This window comes from Mauremys reevesii, linkage group 4 (assembly GCF_016161935.1).
Source record: "Mauremys reevesii isolate NIE-2019 linkage group 4, ASM1616193v1, whole genome shotgun sequence".
NCBI lineage: Eukaryota > Metazoa > Chordata > Testudines > Geoemydidae > Mauremys > Mauremys reevesii.
The window spans coordinates 107,193,638-107,217,006 of NC_052626.1; the positions used below are offsets into that span (position 1 = coordinate 107,193,638).

The window sequence follows — 23,369 nt, forward strand, 5'->3', positions numbered from 1 at the left end:
GGAGCTTTTTTTTTTTTTTTTTTTTAAATGGAAACCAGAATCCCGTCTGGAGTTTCTCATTAGTTGTCTAGGATGATAATAAAATCCACATTTGTTTATTCACTTGGAAAAAGGAGAAGGGCCCATAATTAATCAATGCCACTCCTAAAGCAGGAACCTGCATGTGGCCCCTAGGAGGCAAACCGCCCAAAGAGGATTTTCTGCTCACTTTGATTGGCCTGTTGAATTTCTGTGTCTCTTTTGGATGGCTCAGTCCCTGCCTTTACCCATTTCACCATGGTTATGAACCAGCAAACGAGATCACATTTGGGAGGAGTCCAGGAGCAAGTTGTCTCCAAGAGCTTTGAAGAACAGACAGGGAAGTATTTAAAGTGTTCTCTTATATATGAGAGAGAGAGAAAAAATTCTAACACTTTTTCCATTATAAAGACAGAATTATGTATCATTTCCCTGAAAAACATCCTTCATAACCACCAAAATATATTAAACATAGTTGAGGAATCTGGCCACTTGTGGTTCCAAAGGGAAGGAAGCAGGAGGGAGAAAACTCATTGGATTGCCATAGTAACCCTGGCTTCCACTGGAAGAACTCTTAAAACATAAAAAAAAAAAAAAAAAAAAAAAAAAGGAGACAGAACAGCCCAGTGACAGCTCATAAAACCTGAAAGGGGAGCTAGACAGTTCCACAGACAGCAATTTCTCTATTTGCTTTTTCCTTCAGAGTTAGTGGAATTTTGGCAGAGTAGAAAACAAAAAACACTGCACTAGTCCTGCTTTCTCACCACTTTCCCTGATGGCCATCTCTTGGTCTCAATTCCTCAGCACTCTGATTTAACACCCGTATAGCAAACAGTCCTCCACCACCTTGGTAGCACCTTCAGTCACATACTGTAAGCTGGCTGCAAGTGGTAACTGTCACTATCTCAGAGATGACCTAGAGTCTACAGGGATCGGCAACCTTTGGCCTGCGAGGGTAAGCCCCCTGGTGGGCCGGGAAGTTTTGTTTACCTGCCGCGTCCACAGGTTCGGCCAATCGCAACTCCCACTGCCCACACAAACACTACACTTAACACACCTCAATGTCTCAGACTACACACTTTATTTCAACTTAATAGAAGAGCTATTTTACGTTACCAGCCAATTTCTAAAAGCATATTTACAGAGAGATTAAACTCTGGGTAATGAGACCTATTACAATTAGGCCTCAAAGCATGTTTTTAATAATTAATTGGAATGTAACATATTACAGCACTTATGAAAGCTAAATTGAATCCTTATTTCAGATACTTAAAATGGAGACTAAGGCTGCAGTAAGCCGTTTGAGGGGGCAAGGACTGTACAAACGTTCATTTCTCTTATGTCCTGCACCAAACGTTTTAGGGGTGGCCAGTTTTGTTCATCTACCTGGATTGTGATAGCACCTGAAAATGGGTGGAGCTACAGGTGTTTCAGATCAGTTACCTAGATGGCGCTAGACTATACCTGAAAGTTGCTACTCCTACCAGGACTGTTTGTTCGTTTATATTAAGCTTTCTTAGTTGTTAGACAGAAGTTATAGGAATGTGACTTACCCAAGGACACAAACTTCACTTCTCTGTGCATCTGTTTTCCCTCCCACCTTTTGTCTATTCTGTTTCAACTGCAAGCTCTACAGGCAGGGATTGTCTCTTACTATGTGTATTCACAGCACCTAGCATTAAGGGGACCTGATCTCAGCTGAGGCCTCCAGGCACTACTGTAATACAAATAAAAATGCTAATAGAAATTATGAGTTGTACAAAGCTGGTGCTTGGTTTCCTCCTAGATCCAACTGCCTATATATTCAGTTGAGCACAACTTGTAAAAGCTATTTGTAATAGCACCATGTGATGACTCCAGGTCATATGCACAAATGTTTGCAAACTAGTCGAGGACATAATTGAACTGAATGACTGTTCAAAATTAGAACAAGAGTTCACAGAATGATTTGTTGTTGTATTCAGTTTTCTTTCCCTATTTTAAAGTACAATTATTTCTATTGTTACTTAAATAACCTTGAGCTTTCCCCACTAGGAGCCAAACAGTTTTCAAAGTTACCCTTCCCTACACTCGCCCTTTTATAAATTCAGAGGGAAATCCAGTCTACTTTACAACACTCCATTCTACACTGCTGCGCCCGCTTCCCCCCACCTCCATCTCCATTACATAATTAGTGTTGGGCTAGCCAGGACAAGGATGTGGCTGACCCTAGAAAATGTGCCCCAACTATGCCTTTCCCCAGCCTACACAAGAGGCTCAGTTATGATTTGGTACGAGGAACTCATGTTAGTTCAGAACGATTCTAATTTTAACTACAGTTTGCCTGTTACCACACTGAATGCCAGTATACAGGAGATCAAGACAAGTGTTTTCCATAGATTTTTCAAGCCAGAAGGGATAATGACAATCTAGCCTGTCTTCCTGCATAGCAGTGATCCCTGCATTGTGTCCAACAGCTGGCGGTTGAGCCGCAGCACATCTTTTACAAAGACACCTGGAGTCATTGAATCAAGATGTGATAGAGCAGGGTTCGGCAACCTTTCAGAAGTGGTGTGCAGAGTCTTCATTTATTCACTCTGATTTAAGGTTTTGTGTGCCAGTCATACATTTTAACGTTTTTAGGTCTCTTTCTATAACTCTGATAATATATAACTAAACTATTGCTGTAAGTAAAAAAGGTTTTCAAAATGTTTAAGAAGCTTCATTTAAAATTAAATTAATATGGCTAGATGGATCGAGTCATCTCACCCTTCTTTTCAATAATCTCTGCACTTTGAGCTCCTCAAAATCCCTCATTTAAGGCATTGTAACAGCTCTTCCCTGAGCTCTCTCCAATTTTTCCAACATCCTTTAGCTCCAGAACTCCCCAGAAGACCGAAGCCAATTGGTCAAGATGATTTCCACAGATATATTGTGGGGGGGAAGGGGGTGTGTGAAAGAGGGAAAGCAAAGGGTAGATGAGGAAGGAGGAAAAGACAATGGCCTGAACTTGGGTCTTTGTCCTGTTCCACAAATTAAGAGTAGCCACTCAAAACCAGGGGCTCCTCTTGAAAAAAAATTATACCCAAACCTTTTCTTAGATTTAGATAAGAACTCCCTGTTTCTCCCTCCAAAAGGAACTGCCTAGCGCCTTCAGAAACCTCTGTGGTGTTGGTTATTCTCATCTTTGTTCAGTGGGCTCCATCTCTGGGGCCCACTGCTCACTTACCATACCCCAGAGGCTCTGTCTAGTGCCAGCAACAACAACGTTCATACATGACTATTGCTAATATGGTTTCCCTGGCCAACATGGACAGAGATTACCACTCCCAGACAGAGTCAAACTAGGTAAGAGATTATCGTCCTATGCTCTGTGCTGTTCAGAATTTTCAGTTTCCCCCACCATTTCTCTAGCATCAATGGAGCTGCCGTGGTGTTTGCAGTGGTAGGGCAGTATTGAAGTTGCAGGCTTTTCTTTCTGAACACTATGAACTAGGCTCAAAGTAGGTTGACAACCATGTTAGAAAACAGTGCCTCTAGAAACTGAAATCCCCATCCACACTGGTTAGGGAAGCCATGTTAGAACCCTGCCAGCAGCAATCCTCTTTAGACACGTTTGTGGCTATCATGTTTCAGACACAGTGTAAACATGGTTGATAAGCTATTACAGTATCCCAATGCTTGCTGGTGGGCAATCTCATGCACTCCAGGGTGCAGAGTCCTGAAATCAGGAAATTACAGTTCAATGACATTGCTGCCCTTGGCAGGGAGAGATTGTCACGGTTGCCATGCCCTCGGATGACAACTACAAAACCATGTGCACAAGCACATGACAGGAGGGAGGCAGCTTCAAAGTGTCCTGGCAGGGAAGCTCCTGATGCTTATCTGAAGAGAGTCCTTTTATTTAGCTACTGGTGGTGCCCAATACATTCACCACAAAATAAGGATGGAATGCAGCCCTTTCAACGCTTTAGTCTGTGGCCTAGTCTACAATTAAAGTCATCCTAAATTTATTTGGCTGGTGGACGGAAAAATGGTTCCACTGACCTAGCTCACTGTCACTTGGAATGGTGGTTTTTCTACAGCAATGGAAACAATCTTTCTCCCAATGTAGGAAGTCTACAATGCCAGTATAGTCCCTGAAGTATAGACAAGGCCTTTGTGTAAGAAGAGCTAATGTGAGGCACTGCCGGAGAAAGTTAGTTCTCTGAGCAAGGGCTGATCTCATCCACAGGAAACGGAGGAGTGTTTCTAAAAATACAGTATTGTAAAACTTTGCTGGCACCTTTGCCTTTTTTGCAGAGGGGAAGAGCAAAAGATACACTGCAGCTCACTAGTTACAGTGATGACTGACTTGTATGTCACTTGCAAATGAGACATCCTGCTGCTAAATCGAGGAAGGGAGGGATGCAGACAAATACATGATGCATATCCTGGCAAGTACACAGATATGTGGAAGCAGGAACCAAAAGCTATTTTGGATAAAAATCAGCTAAGTGCCAGCTGCTTCAGTGGGAATTGAAGAGATAAGAATTGCCTGGTGAGGTGACCACAAATCAGCTATGATCCAATTATTAAAAAAAAAAAAAAAAAAAAAAGGGTTTACTGTGTTCTTTGGCCTGTTTCATGCAATCCAAGTAGATGGCTGGGGGTATGTGGATATGTCAGAGATAGATTCCTGGGGGTGGGGGTTTGAAGGTAACGTCCCAGTTCTGCTCATTAGAGAGACTTGGTCCATATGCTGTAAAGATGAGAGTTACTCATTCAATTACGCCCAGACACATACCCCTGGGAGATAGGACACTTCAAGTGTCCTATGGGGACGTCTACCATTAAGGCTCACACCAGCTGAGACTAGGGTGACCAGATGTCCCAGTTTTATAGGGACAGTCCCAATTTTGGGGTCTTTTTCTTATATAGGCTCCTATAACCTCCCATCCCCCATCCCTGTCCCGATTTTTCACATTTGCTGTCTGGTTACCCTAGCTGAGACTCAAGCTGCATGCAAAATTGCAAGAGTTATTATGGATGACCCTGGGCAGTTAGACTAAGCAGATTCCCCATCATCATTCTGGAATAGCTAGTCAGACAGCAACAGCCACAGACCATTGATAGGACCTGGACTGGATATGTTCACCCTGCTGAAGGGTTGCTGTTAACTGACTGTTTCAGTGACCCATCCAAGATTCACCCAGTTTACATGGGCTGTATAGGTCAACAAAAATGCAGAAGTTGCCCAGCGACATTTCTTCTGAGGACAAGCAATTAACAGGGCCCTTAAGATCACACTTGAAATGAGGTAGTGAATTCCCCACCCTGAGGCTCAAACTCTGACAGGGCAAATGTCTTCCAGGAAAAGATGTTCCCCTACTGACATCTGCACTTGCCAGAGAGTTGAAGTCCATTCACCTCATAGCAGAGAAAGAATCAGGTGAGAACGATAAAACACCCTCTTACTGTGAGATATATTTTAACATGATGACCACCACCACTACTTCCCCTGCATTTAACCTCAGTTGAAGTGATCTGGCACCTCTCAGGATCAGACCTTCAGTTATGCTCTTTGACACACCACACACCACACACACGTTAAAGGCCCAGTGAGCAGCTCAAGAATCACTGTGAAAAGTAAATATGGTGGGAGTGAAGGGAATAAACTAGCTACTTATTACCTTGTGTACTAGACTGGTAACTTAAGACTAGTGTGGGCCAACAACCGCGCAAGATTCCCACTATAGGGATTTACAAGTGCTTCATGGGCAGAAACGGAGTTTTTTTTCCATAGTGGACACTCTCCATCATGAGATCTGATGGACACCAAGGTCCATTTTCTGGGTCAGCTACTTTCATCAGCTCCTTTACATCCCAGGCAGGCACATCAAGCCTGTGGATCTGCTTGCTTTAAAGAACAGGTGGATCACAACCTTCTACTGCTATTTCAGTGGACCATCAATGAAATGTCACAGCACCAGGGAAGATGCCTGTGCCAAGAATGAGTAGAGGGTGGTTTAAGAAATGACAAGTAACAAAAAACCACACAAGCTAGATGCACTAGAGATTAGATGAAATTTCTGGCCAAGATTTGCAAGTGATCATGATTTCAGAGGGTGCATGCTTAGCACTCTCAGGGTGCAACCAGAGCCATCAGATTTCTCCTAAGCAAAGAAGAGTCTGTATTTTAAGCTCTGAGAACCCAGACAGAAAATAAAGAGCCTCCTGGCATAGCCAGTGCACATGCAGAAGGGAGTATTCATGTCACCAGGACCATTCTAGTTGGAGTATTAGGATACATCAATTTCAAAGTCATGAACTGGACACCCAAACCTGCATTTGTGCCTTTGAAAAAGTCTCCCCCCACCCCCCAAGTGATAATACTCCCATCATATTAAGCCATCTCCATTAATGCTAACACACAAGCACCAGACACCACAACCAGATATTGAACTACATTATTGGGCCTATCAGTTGATAGCTGTCTGCTTATCACAGTACAAAGTACCTCCCTCATGTACACATTGAGAAAGCACTACTCCCAAGATAAACATAAAACAGTGGAGGGAGTTAAGGAAGGCCTTGATTCTGCAATGATCTCCATGCAGGTGCACCCACATGTAGCCTCTATGGGTAAACAAACATATACGGTAAACCACAGAAGCCATTTAAAAGCTAGGACATGGACACATAGCTGTGGGCTTTATAATACTTTAGGATAAGCCAAGCACTGTTGAGTATTGTAGAGAGATGTTTGTAGAAGATTATAATTTAGAGAGACTCCCTCATACAGGACAGTATTATGAACAATGGAATTTGGAGATGTTCCCAACCCCTGCCGTCAGAGCACATCACCTGGATGCATACAGCAACTCACTATAGAAGCTCTCCAGTTTGTTTTATTCCTTACTCATTCACTGGTTTGTTATTTAATTAACCCCAAGATTGTTACATGCATGACAGTTTTATTTTCAATACTGTATAGACTGTTCAAATTTAATCTATGCTTATCCCATGAGAAAAGTGATTTATCCACACTGAACCATATAGAAAGGCAAATGCAATTTACCAGGAATCAAATACAGAGAATATCTACAATTTAAAAGCAGAAAGATTTAAAAAATGAGAGTACACCATTTGTATATTAAAATACGGCAGAAACAACAGGATCTTTAAAACAGATAAAACAAAAACCAAAAGCAGGACTGAAGTCTCCCAGTAAAGAATGAATGGGAAGAGATCTTAGACCACAATATAGTTATTGAGCATTAATATGTTGAATGCTTTGGCACCAAAACAAATCTCTATTTACGCACACTGAATAACAAAACAAGACACTAATAATATTGGCAAAAAACCCAAAGGAAGAAACTAAGTAGTGCATTAAATACTTTTCTGCTTGTGATGGGAAAGAATGCACATCTGAAATTATTTGATACAGATTCTAGACACACTGGGCCAGACATCATAGATTTGAAGTCTATGGAGCTATGCTGATTTATACCAGCTGCAGAACTGGCCCATTATTATTATTAATCAGAATATTGGCATATGACATACCCAGGGTACACCTAGACAAGCAGTTTTTCAACTCTGGGGGTCTGCAGACAATGTTTAAGGGGTCCATGAAAGGTGACTATGAAAATAAAGTTTCAGATCCCAGAAAAGGCATTCCGTTTTTCTGATCAAAAGTATGGAATACCCCCACCTACAGGCCAAAACCCAGAAGTGTTGTCATTAGATGACCAAGGTTTAGCACCCTTTCTCATGCTATGTCAAATACCGTGCTGAGCACATGAAACATTAATAGTTAAATTCTGTTCAGTCAGTTTTCAATCCATGACTTCTATGGCAGGGGTCCGTGGACCACAGGTTGGATTTCCAAAGGGGTCCACATCTGCATCCAACATTTTTTAGAGAACCACCAAAAAAAGAAGGTTGAAAACCATTTAGACAGACCAGTAGTGGGCAACCTGCTGGATGCCGCTTCCTGCGGCTCCTATTGGCCAGGAACAGCAAACCGCATCGACTGGGAGCTGCAGGCAGCCATGCTTCCAGACAGTTAATGTAAACGAACTGTCTCGTGGCCCGCCAACAGATTACCCTGATGGGCTACGTGCGGCCTGTGGGCTGCAGGTTGCCCACCATTGATTTAGACTAACGAGTAGCTGCGTCCAGTGATGAGCTGCCAAAATATTAACAACAGGTTCCCTCCTCCTCACCTCATGAGGTGGTTGTGCCCCCCCCGGGGGGGTCATGCCCCATCCAACCCCCCATGTTCCTTGACACATACCCCCGGGACCCCTGACCCATCCCCCTCCCCCCGTCCCCTGACTGCCCCTTGCAGCACCATCCAACCCCTCCTCTCATTCTTGATGGGCCCCCAGGACTCCTGCCCCATCCAACCACCCCGTCTGCCCTGACTGCCCCCACCACCTCATCCAACCCCTGCTCCTTCCTGACTGCCCCCCGGGACCCTTGCCCCCATTCAATCCCCTGTTCCCTGCCCTCTGACCGCCCTGACCCTATCCACCCCCACAACCCACCGAACACCCCTCCCTGCCCCCTTACCACACTGCCTGGGGCCGGCGCCGCGAGCCCGACTCCCGGGCTGGGCCGGGCTGGAGCCGCTCGGCCGGCGCCGCGGGGCCTGAGCTGGGCCGGGTCGGAGCTGCTCGGCCGGGACCAGCCCGAGCCAGGGGTGCTTGGCCGGGACCGGGCTGGGGCTCTCGGCCGGGGTCAGGGGGAGCCGCTCAGGTGGAGCCGGACTGGGCCACGCGCGCCGTCCCCCCCTGCCCGGCTTACCTGCCTGCTCCTTGTTTCAGGCTTCCCGCAAACATTTGATTCGTGGGAAGCAGGGGAAGGGGAGGAGAAGGAGGGCAGAGCGTTCAGGGGAAGAGGGGGAGGTGAGCTGGGGTTGGGGGCCGGGTGGACAGCTGCCTGAGCCTTTGTTAAATTTAAAAACTTTTTAGAACGGGTTGTCCTGGAACAACCGGTTCTAAAAAGGCTTCTAAATTTAACAACCGGTTCGTGTGAACCGGTGAGAACCGGCTGGAGCTCACCACTGGCTGAGTCAACCCAGCCCTCTAACCTGAGGTGCCCTTTACACGGCTTTGCTGTTGCCGCCTCCACTCCTGGACTGCTCACAAACAGCCTCCAGCACTTAAGTCACTCCCAGCTGTATCTGTGTGCACTTGTAACCTGCCAGTCACACTTAGGTGTTTACGAGCCCAAATTACACTGCGGGGAGACCCTAGCACACTCCCAGACTTTGCCCAGAAACGTACATCTCATACTTCAATCCTCTCCTGGGCCATACAAGCTCATACAAAGTCTGTCATTTTATTAATAGAAATTATAAGCACAAATCTTGTTATCTCAAATGGAATTTCCCCAAACACACTGCTTTAGATAAAACACTAAAACAAGATTTTAAGTGAATATAGGTAAAAAGGCATAAAAAGCCAAAAATGGCTACAAGAAAATAAAGTGCCTAACTTAACACAGTTACATTCAAAGCAAAGTTTCTCTCACCACATGTCCTCAACAGTCTTACTGGCCAAACTCCTTAGGCTAGGACCCCTTCTTCTGTGTAATGGCTGCTTCCTTCATTCCTTCTTGTGCAGTGAATCAATGGACAGAAGGGGAGGAGAAGGGGTACATGGGGTGACTGCCTCTTCTTTTCACATAGTCCTTCTGAGAAGTATTTCCAGCTGGGAGCATGGTGACAGGCGGACTGTGTGGACGGGAAGCCCATGCCGTCTCTTTGCTAAAAGGTAGGTTGTCTGCCCATGCCCCTTTTCCTGCTCAGTGGCTACTCGCTAGCAGGCGATGGCCCATTGATCTTGTTTACACCTGGCTGAGGCATCAGCTTGCCCTTTGTCTCTGAGGAACTGCTTTGGTCACTTCCCAGACTTGGAACATGTTTTAGGCTATATCTACACTGTGCACCTTACAGCGGCACAGCCGTCCCACTACAGTCATACCACTACAGCCGTGCCGCTGCAAGGTAAGCTGTGTAGCCGACAAAATAACCACCACCACCACCGAGGAGTGGTAGCTTTGTTGGCAGGAGAGCGTCTCTCACCAACAAAGCGCTGTTCGCACCGGCGCTTTTCGTCAGTAAAACTTGTGTCGGTCAAGGAGGTGTTCTTTTCACACCCTTGACTGACAAAGGTTTTACCGATGAAAGTGAAGTGTAGACATAGCCTAAACAACACCCTGCAATTAAAACTTTTAACTTTACATACAACGTTGCCAGGGCTGGCTCCAGGCACCAGCTTAGCAAGCAGGTGCTTGGGGCGGCCACTCTGGAGAGGGGCGGCACGTCCAGGTATTTGGAGGCAATTCGGTGGAGGGTCCCTCGCTCCCACATGGAGCGAAGAACCTCCCACTGAATTGCCGCCGATCGGGATCGCGACTTTTTTTTTGGGGGGGGGGGGGGGGAGGGGAGGCAGTTTGGGACAGTAAAACCCCTGGAGCCGGCCCTGAACGTTGCCACACATTTTACCAGGACAATAACATCTGAAAACTCAGTTTGATTGACACCTCACAAGGCATATCTTGTACACACAATATTACCACATACGGTGCCAGAGGTGAATACAGAGGAACAGTGTCACAAAAACCCAACATAATACAGCCAGAAAGGAACAGATTTGGGTTGATCTTTGGACTACACAGCATTTGCCAAGAGAATCCAGCCACTGCCCCTGGATCAACACACTATTCCGGGCAACTGATGCAGGCTGAGCTGCAGAAAGCCAACCTTCAACAATCCATGCAGCGTTCCATCTAAGTGGCACCCAGAGTGGAAAACAGAGGGAATGCAGAGGGTTTTAAGATTGAAGGACAAAGCCAAGAGTCCTAGCTCTGCCACAGACTTGCTTGGAGGACATGGGCAAATGCTTTACACCATACCGCCTCGCAGTGCCACACTTTATCCACATGTAAATGAGAATGGAGAATTCTTACCTGCCTCACAAGGGAGTTTGGAGGTTAATACCATTTTTGTATAGGGATCTGAGGGCTTCTGCAGAAAGGTGCTAAATAAATATTAGCACACATCACATGACTACAGGAACTCCATAATTTGTTCTCAGATACCTATGATGAAGCATCATGATTTTTTATTTTTTTTTGGTGCACTGAGAGAATGCATGTTTTTCATACTTGCCTATTGTGTTCCTAGATTATTACTGTCCTAGGCTGCAAGACTGATCTCTTTTGTACAGTCTCCTTCTCCAAGTAGCTCTCTTAATGCTTACTCCATGTTGGGCATTACGTGGATCCTTCCAGGGCAAAAAACAGTGAATGGATCCCTATTCTTGTCCTTTGGAGGTGCTACATCAAGTTCTCCCCCCGCCCCCACCATAGATACTGTTCAGAGGGAAGGAAGTCACTCTCAGCTGAGCAGTTTGAAATTTTAAACCACAGCAAGACGTGCACAAGGCTGGCCACTCCCAGGTTTAAAGAGTGGGATTGGCCTATAAATATCTCCTGGGTAAAGGAATCTGGCAATGGAAATGAAAGGACAATGCTCTGAGAGATGTACCAGAGAGGAAATGCCAGCAAACCATAACAGTGACTGAATGACAGGTTTCAGAGTGGTAGCCATGTTAGTCTGCATCAGCAAAAACCACCAGGAGTCCTTGTGGCACCTTAGAAACTAACAAGTTTATTTGGGCATAAACTTTTGTGGGCTAAAACCTACTTCATCAGATGCATGGTGTGAAAAATACAGTAAGCAGTATATATGTATATCAATCACAGCACATGAAAAGATGGGAGTTGCCTTACCAAGTGGGGGGGGGGGGGTGGAGGGTCAGTGCTAACTGAGGCCAATTCAATTAAGGTGGAAGTGGCCTATTCAGAACAGTTGATAAGAGGTGAATATCAAGAGAGGGAAAATTACTTTTGTAGTGCTAACAAGGCCACCTCATTGGAAAACAGTTTAAAAGGAAAACATAATATATAGCGTAATATATAGGGATAGTCAACCTCATACTTCAGAGTTTGGCTTAAACCCCAACTATTAAAAACCGGGATAAGACCGAGCATGGGGGTAGGGGGAGAGATTATCCCACATCTGCCTATTGCAAAAAACTCTTACACCTTCCTCTGATGCATCTGCTGTTGGCCACTCTTTTGAGACAGGACCTGGACTAGATGGACCTTGGCAAATCCTATGGAAGTCCCTTATTCTCCCATTCATTCAAATGGGAGCTGCATTCCCTAGGTCTCACACCTGCTTTGCAGGGAAGTATCAATATAATTTAGACCTATCACTGAAACAAAGACAGGACAGATAATGGAAACAGTGATGAGTATTCTCAGAGACTGCTTTAAAATTTCATTTAACTGTATTTAACTAGGGCCATATAATTGCGGTTACTTTTAAACAACACACACAACATACTTGGCACTTATATAGCACCTTTCATCACAGGGTCAAGTCTCTTTACAGATTATTATACCAATCTTAACACTGAGGAAGGTAAGTGTTTCAGAACGATAATTTTAGGTATGAAGGTCACATGACTTCCTTTGATTCACAATGATTCAGTGCCAGAGGCAGAAACAGAGATCCATTCTCCTCTTCCAGCCACTAAACGACATTCCCTATTGTGACCACGTTCACTAGAGACAGGCCCCAGAAACCGAATTCAGGATGCAAACACCAAACTTTGGGGTACTGGGAACTGGGTTTTGGTTTCAGTTGTTTATACTGACAATCTGCTATGGGGATTTCCCTCCCCCACCCTCCCCTCAAAAATGAGCATTAAATGACTGCACATTTAAATACATAGGCAAGTATGAATGTATAATTGTTCAAATATACATACCTACAGCTATTGGCATCTGATCACGCCAACCCTTTGTATTACCTTTAATACCAGGTGTACTGTGGAATTTCTCAGGGAGACGGACACATACACATCCCCTCTGAAAATCCTGTAAAGCGGCCTTCAATACTGCAACTAAACCAATATAAACCAAACTGTTTCCAACAGGTGCATGCACAACACTGCAACCTGAGCAGATTTCGAGCTGTTGTGCATTATCTACAGAGCCATTTCAAAAAGTCATACAGATGCAGACCACATTAAAGCAATTTTAACTTTGTTTCCATAACATGGTTTAGAAGTTGAAACAGGGCTTCTCTACACTACACAGCTTTTAGTGACATGGCTGTGTCGCTACAGCCGTGCCGCTAAAAGTCAGGCTGTGTAGGTGCCATTTGTTGGCTCTCCTGCTAACAAAAAACTTCCATCCCCAATGAGTGGTATTTGCGTTGTCGGCAGGAGAGCGCTTCTGCCGACAACGCGCTGTTCACACTAGCACTTGTCACGACAAAACTTATCTTTTTTGGGAGGGAGGGGTGTTAACACCTCTGAAAGAAAGGTTGTCATTCAAATGCCAGTGTAGACATAGCCATAAGCACTGTTACACAGGAAGGTATAAAGTGTCATGTCAAAATCACAAGGCCCCAAAGCTGTCCTAACTGTAACTGATGCCACCATGACAAGAATAGAAACACACAGGGCTCGCTAATGAACCCAACTGACTATGAAATATAGCCCCCTCTGCACTTAAATACCAGAGCATCTTTTAGAGCATGTTTCTACTGTAAATTCCTTGGGGATTTACAGCTGAGATTTAAAAAAAATCCTAAAGGGTTAAGAGAGACAACTCTCAATAATCTGAGGGGTAATCATACATCTACATCTCCTAGACTGCTTTGAGGAAAAAAAAAAAATCTCAGCATGTGCTTTTCTGAATGAGAGCAAGACTACTCCCACTGAAGCCTCGGGGAACAATTATGTCCACAGAGAGAAAAGGAGAGTGAGATAATCCCTTTAACTGGATCAACTTCTGCTAGTGAGAGAGAGACTCCGGAGCTTACACAGAGCTCTTCTTCAGGTCAAGAAATTACCTCACCCTCCTTCTCTAACATTCTGGGACCAATAGTGCTACACCACCACTGTATGCCATCAGCACACAAATAAAATAGTATTCCTCTGCCTTTTAAACCAGCTCTTCTTCCGCTTTACTTGACTGCCAGGGTCCATGTCTCATGTTTGAAAGGAAGGGCATGAGGGTAGACAGGCAACTTGCTTTGGGAGGTTTACCTCACTTCACTTTGTTTGTTTTAAACTAGATCCTTTCCATGCCAGGTGGTTTCTCATTTTACTCCGAGTCTCCTAAAACAGGAATAAATAAGGAACCTGAGCCACATCTGTGAAGGGGAAATGACCAAAGGAAGGAGGAAAGTCCAGAAGCATTCAAGGAAACAAAACAAGACAAAAAAATCCCCTAAGCTATTAGAGACAAGAATCTAGAGTGCCACTAACCCAAGACAGAGAAATGATCTTTCATATAATACATTCACCATGCTTTCCTCTACCGCTAACCATACCATATATACCCACCACAGGCAAGAGAAAATAGCTATCTGCTGCACAGAAAATGGAATTAAAAGGGAACTCTGTTATGCCTTCTAATTAGACACTTCCCTAGTAATGCAGTCAGTGTGTGCTCTAGATCTGGAAGGCTGCCATAGGTTGCATTAGATACTAAGTTGGTTGATCGTTTTCAGAGCAAGTCAATTTCTTTTTCGTTATGTTTAATTATATTTTAAACGAAGCTATCTGGCTTCCTATAGTCTCTCCAGGGACACTTCTTGGTGTGGGCCAATCCAGTTCTGGATGAAGGCAGCACAAAGTCCGGTCCAGTGTTTGGAGCTGCTTTCAATTCAGCTCAGTTAGCACAGAAGCTGAAATCTGATTGCCTGCTCAAGATTCAAGAAATGAGATTGTGAGGGGGAAGGAGGAGGGGGAATGACTCAATCTTCAATTAAGTGCATAGCCAAACAAGCTATGACTGGGCTGTTATTTAAAAAAAACAAAAAAACAAAAAAAAAAAAACTAAAACTGCCATATCTACAAGTAAAACTGAAAGATCAGTTCAGTAAACCTGATACCAGTAACTCCCCATCTTGAGATATGAGGTAGTGGAGTTTTTTTTTTTTTCCCAAAAAGCCTATTGGAATTAGCATTACCAACTGTGTACTTTCACATTTCAGAGACAGGTTTTCAGAAGAGCTCAGAACATCAGGAGCTGAGCTCCACTGCAGACCTGGCCATTAGTGTCAGAGACGCACGTGCAGAGTGCTTTGGAAACTCCTGCCCCAACTCCAAGTGCTGAGCATTTGACAGTCTGGCACTTAATGACCTAATAAGGCACAATCTAATCGTAGCCAATATCACTCTCTTTTGATGCCCAGACATTTCTTTGCACTTCTGGAATACCTGTCTTCAGAGGATCTCAAAGCGCTTTATGACTTTCCTGTAGTGAAATGGAGGCAGAGGTCAGGCGACTTCCCATGGTTACACAGAAAGACTGTAGCAAAGCTAAGAACAGAACCCTGAACTCCCAATTCCAAGTCCTGTGCTTCAACATTTAGTCAGTTCATTCAAGTTTCTGGCTTGGTTTCATCTGTAGCTGCAACAATACAAGTCAATCCAATTGAGGAGACCACCACTGAGAAAAGATTCCTGTCAAAATTCAGCCCTTACAAGAGCAGATGCAATTCTATCAACTTCAGTGGCACTACCCTCGCTTTTGTCAGGGCTGAATCTGTCTGAAACTACTGAGATGTAAGGAGCACTTACCATGTTGCCAGAAAAACCAGCACATGCAAACATCAGCTGGTGAGAGCGCTCATATCTCACACCAAGAGTTTGAGGGGTTTAAAGTTCTGTTTTTTAAAAAAAAAAGAAAAGCAGCTGCAGATTCTAAAATCCTTTGTGAAGCATAGTGAGAACTGAATATGCTGACACTTTTATCCCTTCCAAAACATGTATCCCCATAAGAAAGCCCATGTATGATACCTGTGAACTACAAATGCTTTCAGTGTTGTGGTAGCCATGTTGGTCCCAGGATATGAAACACGCAAGGTGGAACAGATGTGTCAACTCCTTATGCTTAATAATGTTGCAAGAAACGAGTCAAAACGGACAAGTAACACCTCTGTAGTTATAGGACAAAGGAGAGTTAGTGGATTGTTGTAATGAGACACACAACTAGTGTCTCTACTGAGTCGATGATTTTTGGTGTCTAGAAGAATCGTGAATTTAAACTCCTCTTTTGAAGGTGTTGGTCAGGTTTCCTTTGAGGATGAGAACTGAGAGGTCAGATATAGAACGGTCATTTTGTAAAAAATGTTCATCCACAGAGCTTGACCAACTTCTGTTGGTCCAAAAAGAGAGACTCTCACCCACCTTGTTATAAACTGTAAATGATGTATAGCCATTTGACAGTGTGTACATGGCATAAACAATGCATATATAAACTAGGACTATAGATTATAGTACCCAACCATCATAATTAGGAAGACTTGCACTATGCCAAACCTGTTAGCCTACCTTACCAGACAACTAGCTGGTCTGGCAACTTCTACATGAGGTCTTGAGCTAAAGGACCTAAAATAAGAAAAAAGATGATGAAGAGATGACATTTTTGGTATGGGACTCTCCAGTAAGTTGGCAGAAAAGGAAGGTCTCTCCATCCACTTCCTCAACACAGACTCCAAAATGTACTGGTGGCTGGGGGGCAAGAAGGTTGTCATTTATTTACACTGCAGCTGAACAAACATTAAGGGGTGGGGTAGGAAGATAGAGGTTTTCCCACTTGTTTGGTGTACGAAGTTAAAGCGTAAACCGCTTCCTTTCTTCTTGTTAAGCCTCAGAAAAAGCTTCTTTTTAACATGCGAAGAAAGTGCATGTTTGGCAGAAAGAGTTCTGCCAAACTTTTTGTTCTCCCTCACACTTTTGTGCCAACTCCTCCTGACCTGGATTCAGTGCAGATAAGCAAGTGAGTCGAGGGAGCTAGGGAAGGGCGAGAACCGAGCAGCTCTGCATACTAACAAGCTAGTCTGGTGTCAGACCTGGTGCCTCCCACAGCTTAACAGATCCTAAAAACTTCAGTACGTTATGAGCTAGATTTTCAAGGGTTCCACACCCACGGCTGGAGCTGGATTTTCAAGAGAACACAGCATGTTGGGTGCTGAGCACTTCTGATAATCTGGACCCAATTGTAGGTTCTAAAGTTATTTGAAAATCTAGCCCTGTGTTCACGGACACCCTTGAGGGGGTAGTGACTTAGACTGAGTGGCAGAACTTCAAATACAAATGTAAAGACACCTTACCATGCCTAGGCTCAAATTTCAATTGGTAATTAAAGATTTCCCACTAATCTCATAGCATCAAGCCTGAGTGTTCCAATAAAACACAGCTATGGAATCTACAAGATACCCTTAGGGGGGAGTGACTAAAGGTATGTCTATAAAGGAAAATATATCAAAAATCCACCCACCCATGGCAGCGAGTCTCAGTCAGTTAATGCAGGCCATGAGCTAAAAGTAGCCAGGTAGATGTTTAGGCTCAAGCAGGAGCCCAGGCTCTGTGACCTGACCCTTCCCAGGTCTCAGAGCCCAGCCCAAGCCTGAACATCTACCTGGCTACTTTTAGCCCCATCAGCCTGTGTCAATTGATGGGACCTCTGAGACTTGCTCCCACAGGGGTATTTTCCTGGCTGAGTAGAGACACCCTAAGAGGCCTCCCAGCTTTTGAGCCTCTAAGCAAGTGTCATCTGGGACAAAACTGCTTGGTTACAAGGGTCACTAGTGGAGTCGGACATGGCTGATGTGCTGATCCCAGCCCCAACTGGCTAGCCATGGAAAGATGCCCGCCAAAACCTTCAGAATGATGGGCAGGTGTGGTACTCAAATCTTAGGCCTGAGCTGGAACAGGGTTGGCAGAGATGGATGGACACATAGCAGTCCCAAAGTAGTCTATCATCTGCACTGGGTTAGAAACAGCTCATATGATAAAGCTTCTGCCCCTTATGAGGCTCCCATGCTGTCGCTGTCATCGTTCCACGAAAGAATTACCAGGGAGCCTTTGAGCCCTTCACGCCACTCCTCAAGTCAGCCAGAAGAATCGCCACTGCATGTTGCGGACACTTGTGCAGGTCAGTTTGCTCTGCCTCTTTACACACAGGAGTGTTCTATCCCATATTTCGGATGGAGATCACTACCCTTCATGCCCACCTTGGATAGTATGAATATTCCATTATTCATGGAACAAACAGGATAGCTTCCTATTCCTTCTCTTAAGCAGTCTTCCTCCTTTTTAGTCACTGCCTATGTTTTCAGGAGCAACCAGGATCTCTCAAGCTAAACACCCAAAAACAAAAAAATCCATTGGTCACTTCTGAAAATGTGGGTCATGGCTTTTAAAAGTAGGTACAAAATGCCTCTATTAGATGGCCCTGCTAGTGACCTTACAGCACAACTCCAGCTCCACTAGTCCTTGACCTCCTCCTCCTCCTAGTGTAAAAATAACACAGTAGCTCTGTGGGAGAGAGAGTGAGGCATAGGGGGGCTCTGTCCCTCTCCTGATCGACGCTGGAAAGGATCTCTTCATTAAGGACATTTTCCTTGAGTTATCATCAAATACAAAAATGCTTCCAAGCAAAGGAGGTGGCAAGAGCAGAACACTGAATGGGAAAAGAGAGAAAGGAGAGTGCACTTGCCTCTGAGACAAAGCAACATTCCAACAGATAGGAAAACAGTCATTTCCTACAAGGGAGACAGGGGTGGATGTGAACAGGCAGGCTTGTTCTGCAACTGTGTGTGTGTGTGTGTATAGCTTCCATATATCCTTCCTGCTAGATCCTAGTGTCGCCACAAAGAACCACTCCCCCCACTCAAAAAAAAAATAATCAGGAAACTAGGACAAAAGGAAAGAAAAAAGCTCCTGGATGAACTAGATAACTGGAAAGGAACAAAGAGAAGGAAAGTGCAGTGACCCCAAAATAAGGGACTTAGATGGAGATGCTACTGTTTTCTACCATCTGTTTGTTATTTTGAGAGAGGAGGTGGTAACAAAAACGGTAGAAATATTGTGCGGAGCTCATTCTTTAAACATGAATTTACACCAGGGATGAACCCGGCCCACTGTCCTCAGTTCTGGTCATGTTTTCATAGAGAGATATCATCACACTGGAGAAAGGGCAGTTCAGCAAGGGTGGTTGCGATTGAACTTATTCTAAACTGGAATCAAGAACACCCCAAGGTGACCAGACAGGAGTACTGAATATGTGGGGCTGGATAACAGAAGGCAGGCAGGTGGTCCAGCAGCTGAAGCAGCCAAGAGTCTGGAGTTCCCCTCCCAGATTGATGACCAACTCCCTGGGTGCCCTTGAGTGTCACTTTACCTGTCTGTAAAATGGCCCTAATACTTACATGGCCAGAGCCGATGTTGTGAGGTTTAAGCAATCCATGCTTGAGATCTCTTGAGGAAAGGTGCTAGAGAAGCTCACACCATTGCAAAATGAGATCACGTCTACACTACAGACTTCTGCTGGTGTCAGCGTCAGTCAGCGGCATGATCCCTGACAGAATTAGTTATGCCAGCAGAAGCTCCTACTACCGATGCAGTTACACCGGCAAAACTGTGCTTCTACTGGCATAGTTTGTTTTCTGCGGGGAGTGCGGGTGTGTGGAATAAGCTATACTGATAAAAATAAGAGCTTTTCCACTATAGCAGCATGCACATTAGGAGTGCTTTGGCAGTGTAGCTATACCAACCACGCACTCCTAGTGTAGACATGGCCTGTCTGTTCAGTGAGGTAAGGAGAGAATTAGAGCCCAGGAAAGAGAATAAGTAAGAAATCCCCAGGACCAGAATCAGCTATTGGTTGAAGAAGCATTTCTTGTTTATATCACCAGCAAATTAGTAAAGAGCACATTCTTTAGATAATCATCTGTCACTAGCTGGGGTGGGATGGGCGTTCATTCATGTAAACAGATTCTCTTTCATCAATGCGTTCAGATCCAAGAAGAAATGCGTGTTGCAAAAATATTCCCTTCATCAGACTTCACCCTCACTGAACTCCACTTTCACAGTCACTAGCACTACTCTTTCTAGCTATCAGCAGGGACCAGGACCTAGAACTCCATGGAAATGGAAGAGTCCTCCCTGCCACCCCATCTAAAACCACCTCTCTGAAATGGTGCTAATCTGGTGTCTGATCAGTGTAAATACATGCTGTCAACTCAGTTTAAAAGTAGGGTGAAGACTGATGTAGCCTTAGGGCATTCTCAACTGCCAGCAAAATATTAACTCTAACCAAAGCAGGGCAGGGAAGTGGTGTTCAACTACTACTCTGGTTTGTAAAAAAACCTGTAAGAACCACATATCATCTGAGGCAGCCCCGGCCAACCCAGCACCGAAGCATCACTGTAGGCCCCTAAAATGTCCAGCAATGACGATAACTGGCCACACCAGCTCCATCTCAGGGAGGAAACGGCATGAGAAATAAGCAGCCAAACCGAACAAAGGGCACTTCCCTTCACCCACAACCCCCCACTCACCCTGGGGGGACTCATAACTGGGACAAACACACTGACCTTATTACACACAGAGGGGGAAGCTAGCCTATGCAACCTACTGTTAAATTAACACAGCTGATTAACTATTCATTGCAGGCAGCTGCTAGAAGACTCTCTTGCTACATACAGGGAAAGATTTACTTCTTAGCTGGTATGGAAACAACAGTGCTCAAGTTGTATTGTCAGGAAGTTCAAGTTCTACAGAATGTTACTTAAAAAAACAATCAACACCAAATCTCATCTAAAATCCAGAGCTGCAGAAACTCAGGCAAAGACTTTTCTGAGGTTCAGGGTGTGGTCCCTGCAAAATTCTCCAAGCAGGGAGGGAGTCTGAGACGATGGGAGGAGTGTGAAAAACTATGCACATCGCCCATCTTTTAAGCATCCTCATTTGTCTAGATCATCTACTAAGCAAGTAGATTTTAACTCCCCCTTCCTCCCCACATACATTCCTTCTCCAAGCAATCAGCTCATCTTTCTTAACCCAACAGCAACACAGAGTTTCTGATTCATATCCCAAGGCTGGGAAACCTAACATTTCCCCCCAAACTCCACCCAGATTCCCCATTTGTAAAACAGGAGAAGCAGGAGCACTAGACAAAATAATAAACAACATGAACATTTAAAAAAAAATCCAGTTTTACATGTCTCCTCATTTTTAACTATTTTTTTCAGACATAGATGCTGGAACTAGCGGGGCGGGGGGAGTGCTGCTGCACCCCCTGGCTTGAAGTGGTTTCCATTATATACAAGGTTTACAGTTTGGTTCAATGACTCTCAGCACCCCCACTACACAAATTGTTCCAGCACCCCGGTTTTCAGAGCCAGCTTCGCTGCACATATTAGAAAATTTGGCAACAAAACTAATGTCAAAGATAAAAACCTGTATGTATAGAAAAGTTTTTTTTCTTTTCAAAAAAAGAAAGAAGGGGGGGGGAATACGTTATACTCTAGTTTCCAGCCTCTAACCACAAGATTTACATGTTTTAGTAATTCTCTAGTTCCCCTTGCCTAGAACCCCAGAAAACACTTCACAGCCTACAGATGCCTATTTACAGCTGCCCACCATGAGCTAAAACCTCAGCTATTATATAACTATGCACCAGCCTCTGTGCCCGCAAGCATACCCTCTCAACCCAGCAGACAAACAGAGATCCTCACACCACCTCGCCCAAGCATTCTTCAATTCAGTTTACAGGTGGTTTATTAACTTTGGCGAGCGTCTGTACATTTTAACCCTGTATCCACGAAATCCTTCAGGATTTAAAAACCAAATTAAAAACCACTTCAGATTTATAGGGCTTTTTTTTTTTTTTAAGACAAACAAATTCAGAATTACCCCAGCAGGGTAAGAACAGCTCACAGCCGGGGCTTGCAGAAAGCTCACTGCTCAGGTCCGTATGCTCTTGCAATGCAACAACCATTTTTTCTGGGCTAAACCTCCCCCATATTCCAACCCGAACGTTCCTCCGGTCCCTCGTCCCTCACAGCTCTTCAGAGGAGGAGATTTTGCTCCCCTCGTGCAGAGAGAAAGCAAAGCCTCCGCTCCCTTCTGAGCCGCCTGCATTGTTTTGGGAGGAATCTCTCTGCAGCCGGGAGGCGGAAAAAGCGAACGCAGCCACCCCACATTCCGTGATGCGCAAATCCGCACGCGAGACCGGGAGGGGTGGGGAGAGAAATGGGAAAAGCGCACTCACCCAAAAGACAAAATTAAAGACAAAAAGCAGGTATTTGATGCACTTGGTGCAGCCTTCCACGCCCATTGCTGCAGATTGCTGTGGGCAGAGCTGCCTGCAAGAGGTGGCCTGGTAAATCAGCGCGTGCGAACAAGGAGCCGCAGCTATTGCAGAGGGTAGTCCTCTGTGTTTTCTTTTGGGATTTCCGCTGACTGGCTAGGTGCTAGGCTGCTTCGCTTCTCTGTCTCCTCCCTCATTCAATTACAGACACCCACCCGCGGGCTCTGTAGCTAAGCCAGGATCCTCCCACTCAGCCGCAGCAGGCCATTTTTACAGAGGAGGCTACCGCCTCCTGGGGGCGGCCAGTCCAAACTTCCCACTGCTTCTTACACCATTTCTGACCTACCACAGAAACAGGCAGCAGTCGTACTGCACACACAGCGCTCAAGCAACTGCGCAGATGTTAACGGTTGAGATTGATGGCTCTGTGGCCAGGTTCACAAACCACAAGTGACTACTGAAACTATATAGTGCTATTTTAAAGGATCAAGTGTACATGGCGGCCATTGAATTCAACAGCGGAGCAGCTACATGCCTGGGGATTCTTCTGGGGGCCTACTGGAAGTTTGAGGGCCAATTTTGGATAACAGGGTTGGATGCAGGTTAAAGCTGGCAGTTTTTAATTTGGAAAAAACAATTTCCTCATCCCTCATCTAATCTGTATAATTTGTATTAGGCTCTGAATCAGGGCCGCCGAGAGCAGGTTCAGGCCCCGGTGAAAATTTTTTTTCAGGCCCCCCAGCAAGGTTGGACCAGCTAAACAAGGCTGACACTGGGCTGTGGGCCCTCTTCCGGACCGCTGGGCCCCGGTAATTTGTACCAGCTTCCCCCGCCTCTCGTTGTCCTTGGCCCTGGTGCTGCAAACAGTTAATATTCATGCTAAACTATACTGTTGGGAATAATCCCATTGAAAGCAATGTGACTACTCATGGGAGTAAAGTTAAGCACTTGCATAAACCTTTGCAGGATTCTGGGCCTTAATGCATCCAATGAAGAGATTCATTACAGCTGTGTTTGTAATTCAGATCAAGCTTTTTTGCAATTCAATTATACTTGACCTTTCAGCACAGGAAATTCAGAAAAAAAAGGCAACGTAAATATTTTTAAATTTCATAAAATTTTGTCCGAAACCAAGTTCTGCCCCCTTACTCATCTCTAATAAAATGTATTTCTTGCTCTGGTGCTAA

At 44.8% G+C, this 23,369-nt stretch overlaps 1 protein-coding gene across 1 annotated transcript in view; it reads right to left on the reverse strand.

The window, feature by feature from the left end:
- The window catches only part of CD81 (CD81 molecule), a 71,411-nt gene extending 48,909 nt beyond the window's left edge, over window positions 1-22,502 (reverse strand). Inside the window, exon 1 of the mRNA XM_039536304.1 lies at window positions 22,144-22,502. Coding sequence (XP_039392238.1) covers window positions 22,144-22,209 — 66 coding nt within the window. The 5' untranslated portion in view covers window positions 22,210-22,502. The remainder of the gene's footprint in view (window positions 1-22,143) is intronic.
- Window positions 22,503-23,369: the final 867 nt, after the last annotated feature.